The 11,889-nt window shown below is 41.7% G+C and overlaps 1 protein-coding gene across 1 annotated transcript in view; it reads left to right on the top strand.

Moving 5' to 3' along the window:
* Nucleotides 1–11,889, top strand: part of CMTM7 (CKLF-like MARVEL transmembrane domain containing 7) — a 27,380-nt gene that overhangs the window by 1,236 nt on the left and 14,255 nt on the right. Inside the window, exon 2 of the mRNA XM_009891978.1 lies at nt 516–538. Within this exon, the coding sequence (XP_009890280.1) occupies nt 516–538 (23 nt within the window). The remainder of the gene's footprint in view (nt 1–515; nt 539–11,889) is intronic.

The following is an 11,889-nucleotide window of genomic DNA, read 5'->3' as shown; positions in this document are numbered from 1 at the left end:
GGGGGGGCGTCGAGGTCTGGCAGAAGCCGCCTTCGCGCGTTCCGAAGGCAGCCGTGCGCACTTCTCTTCGGAGGGGCATATCTGAGCCCAGGGTGACGCCGCTTGCTGGAGCTACTGCATGGTGATACCTGGGTAATGATAGCTAATGGTCATTTTTAGTATTAGCAGCTCTTTACAATTAATCGTAATGGCGACGCCGTGATGCAAAGGCACATCGTGCTCCAGCGGAACGCCTCATTCCTTAGCATGGGTAAGTTTTTGGGAGAAAGCAAGGCCAAGTGCCGGGACAGACAGCGGGCTAGTAAGGATGGGCACCATGGCTGTGACCACTAGTCCAGCTGGCTCCCTGCCCTGTCTGTCAGAGACCTCCAGGCGGTCCCCCAGGGACCCAGGGAGGGATCTGGGAGATGGATGGCAGAAAAGCAGAAATTCAAAAGGTACCGATAGCAGAGCACTGCCAGGACTTCAGCTGATGCCTTGACTTGACTCAGTGCAGGAAATTTTGCTCTATCTAGATGCGGAGAGGTTTAACAGACGGGTAAGCTCTTAATCATTTCTGTGGCACATAATTTGTCAGCTTAGTTCCAGTAATGGCCGTGAATAACGACAGGTGGCTAGGAAAGAGCATGGAAGACAACATGTAGCGATACCTGCTCGCATACAGTCTCATCATGCAAAAAATTGTACCTTAACAACATTTTATGCTGGAGTTGCTGCCTTCATTTCTCATAGCCCCCAATGCCTTCCCCCCCTGCCCCTCCCGCGTTTCTCTACTCATTTTTTTTAACCTGTATAATTTCTTAGCATTCACAGAGTCCTAAATTGGCATTAGAAGTTAGGAATCATTTTGTTCTAGGTTACAGTGGAATAATATCATATCCTAAAGTTTCTATATAGAGGGACCCAATTTCTTCCAGTTCATTAATAGGCATCAGCTGCCTTCAGAAATGAGACTCCGTAGGAAGAGACGTAATTGAATGTGGCGGGGCACAGTTCACCACTGTAGAAAGAACCGTTCCTTTTATGGACTAGAAATACCTATTCCTCCCTGCTCTGCATCTTGCTGTGGTGTCAGTACAGCTGTGACGTGTGACTCTTACAACCAGTACAAGCTGAAATTTCAGTTTTGGTGCACGTGTAAAGTATGTATGCATACTTTACATACTTCACATATTTTCATGTAATTTATGTAAATCTATGTAATTTTATGTGATACTTCACATACTTTATATAAAGTAATATTTTATCAATACTATTCAATATCAAATTCATCAGAATTTAAGCTAGTGATTTTCTGCAGTAACTTTAACAGAAGTTAAAATAATGTAAATGAAGCTTGCTCAGCTTCACCTTCTTACATTTTTCTGCTTTCCAACTTGACTGTAAATAACATCAGTAGAAGTTACCTCAGGTATCCAAGGAACTTTGGGCAAATGAACTTCTTTTAATATGGTATCACGATAGTGTCATCTTCTCAAATAACTCCCTAAGAAAACCAAATGTTTGTGCTGCAGTGTGTAGAACTAACCAGGATAGATTAGTTCTAGATTATCTCCTCCACCCAGTAAAACACAGAGCGCTAAATATTTTTGCAGCTCTCCTTTATCTCTTCTCAGACAGTATTTCCACTATATCCACGGGTCCATCTGTAGTAGCATTCCTTAAGAAGTAAGCATTTACAGTATCATTCTTTGGAAAGAATTCTTTTTGCTAAATCTATAAACATTCCTGCATTAGTGTTAATGTGGCTGGTGGGACTGTGGTCTTACTAAGAAGGAGAACCATTATGCTGGCTGAGGACAAAGGTAAAGTCTTGTAGGTCAGACATATATCACACTAAATTGCGTACTGGGCCTCTGGATGGTTACGGTTATGAAGAGGGAACATGACTATTTCTGTTTTCGCTTTCTTCCTCGATCCCTTTAACCAAGAAATAAATGATATGAGAGAGAACAAGAAAGAAACATTTCATCATTTACTGTAATGTTAGGAGCTGTTCGCAGTGCTTGCAAGCAAAAAAAAAAATTGACTGTATGTATATGTGCATGAAATAATTCTAATAGATGACAACAATATGCTATGGAAATTATAGGAAGGAAACAAGATAATGTTATAGCTGCTTTTCTCTAAGAAAGATTGTAACATGAAGACTGAAACTCAGAAATCTTGGACAAGATTAAGAGATTGTGCAGCAGTCTCATGATTACTGAATTATTGCTAACGTCTAAATGTTACCAGTGCTTTCTCTTCAAATTCTGGGTGCTTTGGTGTCTAGCGTAGAATGAAATTAGGACATAAAAAATGTGTTTCTTGCCTGGAAACCTACACAAATTCCTTTACTTCTTTTTTGCTAGAGAATTTCTTTAACCTTGCAGAATAATTATAGCTTTGAAAGATAATGCATTTTATGCATTGAGTTCCTGGCTTTCTAATGCTTAGGGAATGGTCTGTAAATATTTTGAAAATAAAATGGAGTAGAAAACATAGTTCTCTGACCCGTGTATTTTATGTGGCAGTAAGTCAGTTTGAAAGCTGTTTTTCATGTATGAGTATTACTAATGTTGGTAAGGACTCCGTTTTCAAAATCCAGTCTGAATTGACGCTCTGATTTTAACAGGAAGCTATGAAGTACTTCAACATCTAACCCACTTCAACTGGTTTAACTTGATGGTGATTAATATAGCTTTTGCTTTTCCCTTTTGTTTTTGTATTTGCGGTTTTGCCAGGATCTCTTATATTCACGGGGATACATGCAGGATCCCGTTGTGGCCACCTTGGTTCTATAGCAGCAGTGTACTAAGTAAGCGTGTCAGTGGGTGTGTATCAGTGTGCACAATACACTTATACCAGAGAAGTGAAATAACTTGAATTTTAGCCAGCTTGGCAAAATGGACACATGTGGCAATCTTCAGTATGGTGCCGTACCTGTGCTGATTTGTTTGAAGCACGTTTGCTCTGTGTTCATGCTACTGCTCCCTTGTTCTATTGTAAGACTTTCTAGGAAACTGTGTTACTTAGCTTGGCGTCTTCTCAATAGATGGGTTCTTGGAAGCTTTTTGAAGCTGTGCCATTAGAGACAGCCATACAAATTCGCATCTGTATTGGCACCAAGGTAGCTTAAGTGGTCATCTTCACAGATTGAAACAAGTCTGATTCAGCTGAGTTCCTTGTGGAGCCCTTATGTGCCTTTTGTATTTTTACAACTGAAGTCTGGAGGATGCCACAGACACTGTACTGGACTAAGTCCTGCTTTCAGTGCAGCCCATGTTTGACAGCGGAACCTATATCACGCCATCTAAGCAGTTGGGTGGTAGGAATGGCTCTGATTGTATCACCTGTCCAAAGTGTCTGATGAAGAGATTTGCAAGAGTGTGACCAATACAGACTGAAGAGAGAAAAGAAGTGTTGAGAGCTCACGTGTAGGAGAGCCATCACAGCCCAGCCCATGCTTGTGTCAGTCTGTCAGGCTTCTCAAACTGTTCTTGGACTGTTCCTTGTTTCTGGTCTCTGAGAGGTGCAGAGGTGGCCCATGGCCTTTTTCGCTTCTCTTTCCTCTCCTTCAGGTTGGGCCAAGCTAACTTTGACCACAGTTCAGACTGAAGGCGATTGTTCCCACAATAATGCTGCTGTTACTGAGAGGACAATAGTTCTGGCACGGTAAGCATAGCCTCAGTATACAGGGTGTTTTAGGCAAAAACCAGTGCTGATTCTTTCAGCTCAATCTGAACCAGGAAAAATCAGTTTCATCGATAGAAAAGAAGAAAATCAAAATTATCTTCTCAAAGCTGAAGAAATTTGCAAACAGGTGCAAAGTAAAAAAGGATAAACTCAATAAAAATGGACTTAACATCGTTTTAACTTGTTAAAAATGCTAAGGCAGTAGTTAAAGCTTTTCTGCTGAGTATCTGTTTAATTTCCGAAGTGTCTCTTGACAGAAACAATTACATACTTGATATGTGAATGGCCAACAAGACAGTCTGTAATTCTGAGTAACTCTGAAGTGTGCTGAAACCTCTCTGGGTTATTTGTATACAGTTGAATAATAGTATTCAAGAGAATATTAATATGTCTAACACTGAAAGCTAGAAAATACTGGTAGTTAGGTTGCTGGAGCCAAGATCAACTTCTGAATGTGTTGGATGATATCAGACAAATTTACTGGGGAGCTAAATTCAGAAGTTCAAATATGAAAAGAAAGCAAAATCTGTTAGTGGAAGAAAACAATTCCTAATCAAAACCGTTGATACAGGAAAAGGAAATTGACAAAAGCAAATGATGCTTGGAATGATTCGAGAGCTACTCAGTCTTCTAACTTGATCTTGAGCCTGAAATGTCTTTCTGTCCATGGAGGTGATTGAAATAAAACATCTAATTCCTTGGAGCAGCCTGTCAGTTACATACGATTTTGTCTGTATGGTAATAATGCTTCTCAGTCAGAAGAGAGGGATTCTGGTGATACACAGAGATGCTGAAATTGTAAGCCTGTCTCTGTGTCCTGTGTAGACTGCACTTTCAACTTTGCCCTACTATCACTCTGTCTATAGTTTTTCCAAAATAAAATAATGGCCAGAAGTGACAAGCTTGGTGGATGTTGCCAGTTGCTAACCTGCAAAGCTTAGATTCGAACAGTTCTGTGTTTGGCTTGACTTTTCATCTGGCTGAGAATGGAAAACATGAAAAATAATGCCATAATAGCTATCAGTGATGTCATGACATATTATACTTATTTTAAGGCTTATTTTGAGGCATGCAGGAGGCATTTTATGTTTGCAAAGAAAATAATAATTAAGGAAAACCATCTCGAGAATGTGCAGGTGTCTTCAGTCTGCAACTACATGATAAACTACCGACTAAGCAACAAGAAATGGGACATGGTTTTTAGCAGCAAAGTTTTTCTTTTCAGGCCAAGGTCAGAGCTATGTGTTGTAGCCGCTAATTATTTTTGTTGTTCCTCTAGAAGCTGCAGTAAAAGGACCTTGCTTGGCATGCTGAGCAAAGAGAGGAAAAAATTATCTTAGTCTTAGATGGCTCCGAAGTAAGCAGAAGCACTTGAGTGAGGAATGTCCGAGCCTAGTCATTAAAATCAATAGGTCTGGGAAGTCCTGTTATTTCCACTCTGAGATCACTGAAACAGGCTGGCTTGGCCAGTTTTATTTTTTCCATGCCTCTGCTCTGGGTAGCCATTTTACTATTTCTGCCCATGTATTTGCGTAAGAGCTGGGAGCAAACAGTGTGTTCTCTGTGTGTTAACCAAGGAGTGCTTGGTGGTAGGCTGACACAGTTTTACATGATGCGACAAAACTTCACAAGCAACACCAGTTTAAGGAATTTTCCCTTTCTGTCTCACCTCCATGCAGCTGTTCCCAGCTGCAGTGATGCAGCTGTTCACAAGGTTACGCCGTAAATGAAACCAGGGAACTGATGTAGCATTACTTCAGCTCTCCTTTGGTTTCCTTTTTTCCCCTAAGAGTTTTTAGAGAACAGCGCAGCCATAGAGACTACTGTCAGCAAGAGCAAGCGTCTGGCATACAAGGGCAGGAACTACCTAAGCCTGAAGTGGTTTCACGTGTTTCAAACCACAAGCTGAGAATGTAGTCCTTTCTCTTTTTCTCTTGGGCAGGGGAAGATTTTGTGCCATCTGTTTTCATTTCTATCTCTTTCAGCAAAAAGGAAACTAGTAATTTTTCTGATGTTGAAACTGCTTTACAAGTCTAAAAAAATCAACGCCAGTATATTTTGTAAAAAGAGAATTATAGTAATTGTTAAACACTAGGGAATCTCTGTTCTGAATGTGTCAGTGAATGTTTTATTTGTATCCTAAAAGAGGATTCCTGAAAGCACAAATTTGGAGCTACCTTTCATTGCTCATTTGACCCATCCATTAGGATTTGTTGCAATATGTTCATCAGCAACCTGAGTGTATGTAGTGCTCTTTGTATAGAGGTGATTGAACAGGGTTAGCAAATACAGTTTCTGAAACAAACAAAAAAAGGAAATAAAGCCTAGAAATTTACCACATCACCTGAGATGCGTTTAGTATGCCTGAAAGAGCAGGGTGAAGTATTGGCAGTGGTTTCCTGGCACATTTGTTTTACAGGAAGTTAGATTTGCAAACGCCATTTAAAAATCTTAATCAGGTGTATATGGTGTCTGTGGATAATAAGATGTGGTGAAAAGCACGGATTCTTACTGCTCTGTGACTTTGCTTTAAGACATGCAAGTGCATTGTATTCCCTGTCTTTGGAGAAGGTGTCCCTTTGAACATCCTCGTCTCCTGCGACAGAGAAACAGAAACCAGGGGATCAGTTCTTTCCAAGTGTGGTCTCCATCAGCTTGGAGCCTATAAATGATAAAGAGCATCTTGCCAAGCATCCTTCACTGGGTTCCAGGGCTGTACGTGCTGGAACAATTTGTTGTATATCATCATGATCCAGTAAAAGCCGTGGCCATACCTCAGTGAGGGCAGTATGCCTGACCGTAAGGTTCTGTTAGGTACCTGCTCTGCATTACCCGGGTAATGGAGTATTGTCCCCCAAAGCCAGACAGTGTTTGCTTACTATGAGTAAGTGTTTTCTCCGCTCCCCTCCCTGGGGAGCCCTTGTGAGGTATTCACTCAGTACTGTGCCTGAGTTGTCTCCTTTGGGCTATTGTCAGATCACGTGCAATGTGGCCTTGTCCTCCTATTTTTTGGTAAAGTATACAGCAACCAGAAATTGCTACTTTCTGTACACAGAGATCAAACTAAAATTGCTGTGATTTCCTTTCACCCACCTGTGAGCTTCCTCTTTTTTTGCGTAACTCAGAATCTTCAGGGATCATCACGGCTGAAACAACTCCCTGCGCTGCGATGCTGGTAATTTGATGAATGTAATGGTGAGTACAGATATGTCTGACTGGTCAAAGCTAGGTGACCACAGCTTTCAAAGCCAAAGCTAATTTGGCTGCTGTTTTTGTAACAATAGCACCAGCTGCAATGCTTGTTCCTTCCTCTCCTGCTCACAGCTTCCCTCAAGGAAAATGGAAATGCGATGGTGACAAGATTGAGAAGCTGCTTTAAGGGGGAATTTTCTTAGAATGTTTTTGGTTTGTCGTTTGGTTGGTTTGGTTTTTTTTTAAATGCCGTTAGTGAGTTCAAGAAACAAGTACTGACTGCTGGGAGAGAAGTATGCTGTTAACCTGAGATGACCAGCAGCAGCTGCAGAACTACAGAAAGACTTAGCATACTTTCCTGCAAGTCTGTAATCACACTCTGGGAAGGCCACTTCAAGAGCTCTCTCATCTGTTTGGGAAAAATAGTCCCCAGCTGCTGCTTGTCACCTGCTGGCTAATTGAGCCTTTTGTAGATTGCTTGAGTGAAGCTTCCTAGTAGACACAGGAGTGCTCTCCCAGCATGTTTGAGAGACCTGCCAGTCTCCAGGTGGTCACTGAAAGTTGTCAGCTGCAACAGTGCCACTGGGGAATCTCATCTCTTCTCATTTTCCCCCCTCATTCATCACCCTTCATTTCTGTGGCACTTTGCCAAGCATCAAGTGTTGGCACTTACAAAAGGTTGTTCTTTTGTGTGCTGCGGCCCAGTCTGATCAAGCAGCCAGGTTGCATTGATGCCAGTTGGTCTGGAAATTGTCATGATGTTAGCATTTTTGGGAATTCTCACCTGTTGTTTTCCTGATAAAAATTACGATGTGCCAGCATAGGTAACAACGTGGACTTCGGTGATGTAACCAAATCCTCCTCTTATTTGAGGACACCTTGCTCAAAGCTCTGTTGCCATGGCTAACAAAGCCTTTGCTAGAGATGACAGGTATGAACTTTTTAACTGCTGTCTGTGCAACTGCCAGATGTCAGTGTGGTGTTCTCCGGGGCAGGGAGAGATATGGCAGGTGTTAACTGAAGATTTGAATCAGTCAAGCGATAAATGCCTCAGACGATGAGAATGGGTTGTATTGTGAGCAGCATCTGTAAAGGCGAGTGATGAACAGATTGCTTGCTGAGGCTTAGCAGGCATAGGCACTGAGACTTCACAGAGCGCTTTGCAAGGTATTCCTTGTCTCAGCAACAACTGAAAGTTGAAGATGAGATTGAATATACTTTTTCTTTTTTGTGCATTTAGTTTGATAGGTTACTAGGGTGATCGTTGCTATGAGGTACTGGTTTTGTCTTCTATGTTCCTATTTGAGTTTTAAATAGCTGTGTGCTGTTAGATGTGTATTGGATATCCAGGTCAAGGGGAAAACTTTGCAGCTTGCTGTGCAGAGTTTGTGGGTGTTTGTTAATAATAAACACTGTGGCTTCAAGCAGCCAGCCAGTATGAGCTAGGCTTGGCTGGTCAGCCAACATGGGCTCCTTCCCTGTAGGTGGTATCGCCATGCATGGTTGGTAAATCCATTTTTAGACAGCCGTGAACTTTAGGTACAAGAGCTCTGTAGCTCACAAGTAAAGATTAAGCTCTTTCTATATTGTATATTATTGACAATATGGGACTTTATTGACTATTAAAAGGGCAAACAGTACAAACAACCCAAACAATATATGCTAAAAATGATTCAGAGAAGTGGTTTCAGAGGTGCCTTGCTCCTACAAGGAGCTCTTCTTCCCAGCCAACTGAAAGGAAGTATGGCAGGTGAGGTGGGCAATCTCCTGCCCCAAGAGAGGCTCCATCTCCAGACACAGGGTTGGTGAACTCTGTTGCTGCTTTTGCAGCAACAACTTCAAAGAACAAGAGTTCTCCAGCAAATGCTGTAGCTGTCTTTGTACCTCCATGAGCGTGTGTATTCCTGTACATCATTGTTGGATTCCTTTCTGCCATCGAGAGCCACTTTTCTGCCATTCCTTAAGACAGCTCAAACCTCTTAATTTTTAGGTTCTAAAAACCCACTTTTGTTGGCCTACAGTTCTCTTCTCCTCCTGGTCCTTTTCTTTTTCTTGCTTCAGAAGCATCTTGTGTGCTCGAGGCAGTCTTTCTCTCTTTACACAAACCTACCCACACTATGGACCGTCTTCTCCTGTCATTCTGACTGACTCTCAGTTTACCAGGCTGACAGAACAATTAACACGGCTCTCCAGGACGATCTAGATGTTGGAAGTACTTGCCTTGTGGAGGAGAGAAGTAACAATCACAGCTTGCTGTGCAGTTTCTGAATCTGCAGAGATTTGGTTATATTAATTCCCATATTTTTGGTTGCTATCACCAGGTCCTCCACTTTTTACTGGAGGACTCTGGAGATTCAAGTCTCTTACAATGTTTTTTTGCTTCCTATGAGTTGTGATATAGAGATTCTCCCTACCATGCAAGATAGATGGTCTTCTGCAGCGGAATGAGTTACAGCAGGAGCCGCATTCATGCATGGTTTTTGTAGCAGTCAGGTAGTATTTTTCTAAATAGGCAACTGGCTTGGTGTTACGGGACACAGGTTACCAACAAGCGCTACAACCAGTACCATACCTGGGAGCAGGGCAGAGAGTGCAGGCTGAGCCAGTGATTGTATCTGTGCATCTGCAGAGAAAACCAATTATAGAGGATGTAACCCTGCTTCTACCTGAAGCAGCAGGTTCATCTGTGATTTGGGGATTATGACTTGATTTGAGACAGGAGAGACCACTGGAGTGGGTGGCAGGCTACCTGTTACATGGCAGCTGTTGCCTGCACAGAGAAGTAATTCCTTGTTGATAGATGGACAAGCTACATGCTTGCAAAGTATAGGGGTCTCCTGGCTTTGTCCAGAGTAGTACCTTTAGTCATTGCAGATGTCTAGAAAGACATAGGCACCTCTTTGGGAGTTAGAGGGAAAGCAGCTGTGACTCCTAGAAAAACCCTGCTAGGACATTTGCTGTTTTTAAAATTCTGTTCCTATCCTTTGCAGACATGCTAAAAGTCAGCTGTGCCATTAATACTGTTTTGCAATGAGTTTTATATGTTTTGGGAATTGTTTGTGACTTGAATACTGCATTTGTGCAATATTACTCCATTATCGCTTATTGCTGCAGTGTTTTGTGTTGTGTGTGTGTCTCTAATGTAGATTGGAAAAACTTACTAATAATGCTTTTAAAGTTGAAATGTTTAAAATTTAAGTTGATTTTTAAAACAAATCTGTTAATGTTGGATTGGAGAGAGAAGAAATAAAATTATGAGGTTATTGTAGGTAACAAACTTGTATTGTGGTGATTTTTTTTAATTAATTCACTGCCCAATGAGACTATTGCATATTCTTTGCCATATAACTGTAAAGTCCTCAGCTTTCAGTTAATAACATACAGGATTGTGTGGTGTCTTTCAGTGTGGTGCAGTGGTGGTGCAGGCAGCTGTGGGGAATCGAGGCAGGGAGCTAGTTAAACTGGCAGTGGTGGGATTGAAGTATTGTGTACACAGTGATCAGTGGTAGGCAGGACTTAATTGTAGCTAGTGTTACAAAGAATTGCCTTTTTAATGATCATGGCTAACATCCTGTAACAAGGGCTCTTTAATAATGTCATTCATATGCTGGTTCTGTGAGTACCCCACATCCTTTTCTACCACTGAGGCCTGTGCCTGAGCAGACAGATAACTTCGTATAAATAGATAAAGAATACCACTTGTACTGAGGATTGCCCTCTTACCTAAGTTGTAGAGGGTCTGAATAAGATTATTTCACCTTTTCTCACCCTCCCACCATTTTTATCTTCAATAAATAGCCTGTGGATAGTGGTGCATGAGAGAAGTCACTTATCAGGGGCCGGGCAGCCTCCTTATTTTAGCAAAGCAGCCAGACAAGAAGGAAATCTGCCCAGACGCAGGGGCTGAGAGATTATTGTGCAACCAAAAACTGACTGCTTCACAGAACCGTGCACTTGAAGGCAGCTGATTTCATCTGTCATTAGTGAAGTTTTAAATGGACTGGTTTTTTTATCTTCTTTTTCTAGTAGGGGTTTGGCTGTCACAGCTCACATTTCCAACACCACCCTGGAAGAAGGAAATCTTGATTACAGCGGCAGTCAGCATTGTGGCTTAAATTAGCTGAACCAGTTTTGCATGAACTACGATTGTAACCTTGGCTTGTGCTTTGCTCATCGTTCTGTTTTGGGAAGCTGTTCAAACAAATTGTTTTATTCTGTCCAGAAGTACATACTTAATACTATATGGGTGTTGCTTCTCTGTGTTGAGGTGTAACATTCGGAAATGTACATCTGCAGTCAGTGACATTTCTCCAGGGCATGGTTATCCCGATTGGCTCACTTAGGGGTGGAAAATTCCACTTACTATCTTGGCTGGTGTCACAAGCTGGAAACTTTGACTTTTTTTTCGTTCAAATACAAAAAGCATTTAGCTCTTAATATATTGCTTTTTAAAAAAGGGCTGTGATAAAACTGGATATGAGTCAGTGCTGTCCCTTGCTCCAGATCTTTACACAGACAGTTTCTGTACTATTGCTTGCACTAGAACTTGGGTAAGTTTTAAGAGAGTGGAAATCAACTGCAACTGTTTTTTATCAATTTCATGATCAATTGATCAATTTCAGCATTCTCCTCTTTTCAGATGCAGGAGGAGGGACATTAAAGCAGTACAGAGGTTCATCAGTGCTCCAGCAAGCCCAATGGAGAAGCTTTCCTCTCAATGCTGTTTTACATCATTGGGGGGGGGGGGGGAATGTTTCTGTTTTCTAGAGGGTTACATTGTCAGAAAAGGATGGAAACGAAAAGCACTTTCAGGTATTGCCAACTGCCAGCTGGAGACTGGTAAACCAGAGCTTCTGCCTACAGTCTTTGTACAGGTGTAGTACCATGCTGAGTCCTGTCCCCTGACCTTTTTCCTCTGAATAGTGCTAATTTTTAGTTAGCTAATTGCAATGCATGTCCTGATGCAAGGGAGTGCATTATGGTGCATTCTCATGTACAGAGGGAAATTTGGATGGGAGA

The sequence above is a fragment of the Charadrius vociferus genome, unplaced genomic scaffold, assembly GCF_000708025.1.
Source record: "Charadrius vociferus isolate BGI_N301 unplaced genomic scaffold, ASM70802v2 scaffold349, whole genome shotgun sequence".
NCBI classification, from domain to species: Eukaryota; Metazoa; Chordata; class Aves; order Charadriiformes; family Charadriidae; genus Charadrius; species Charadrius vociferus.
This window is presented reverse-complemented; position numbering and strand designations above follow the sequence as displayed.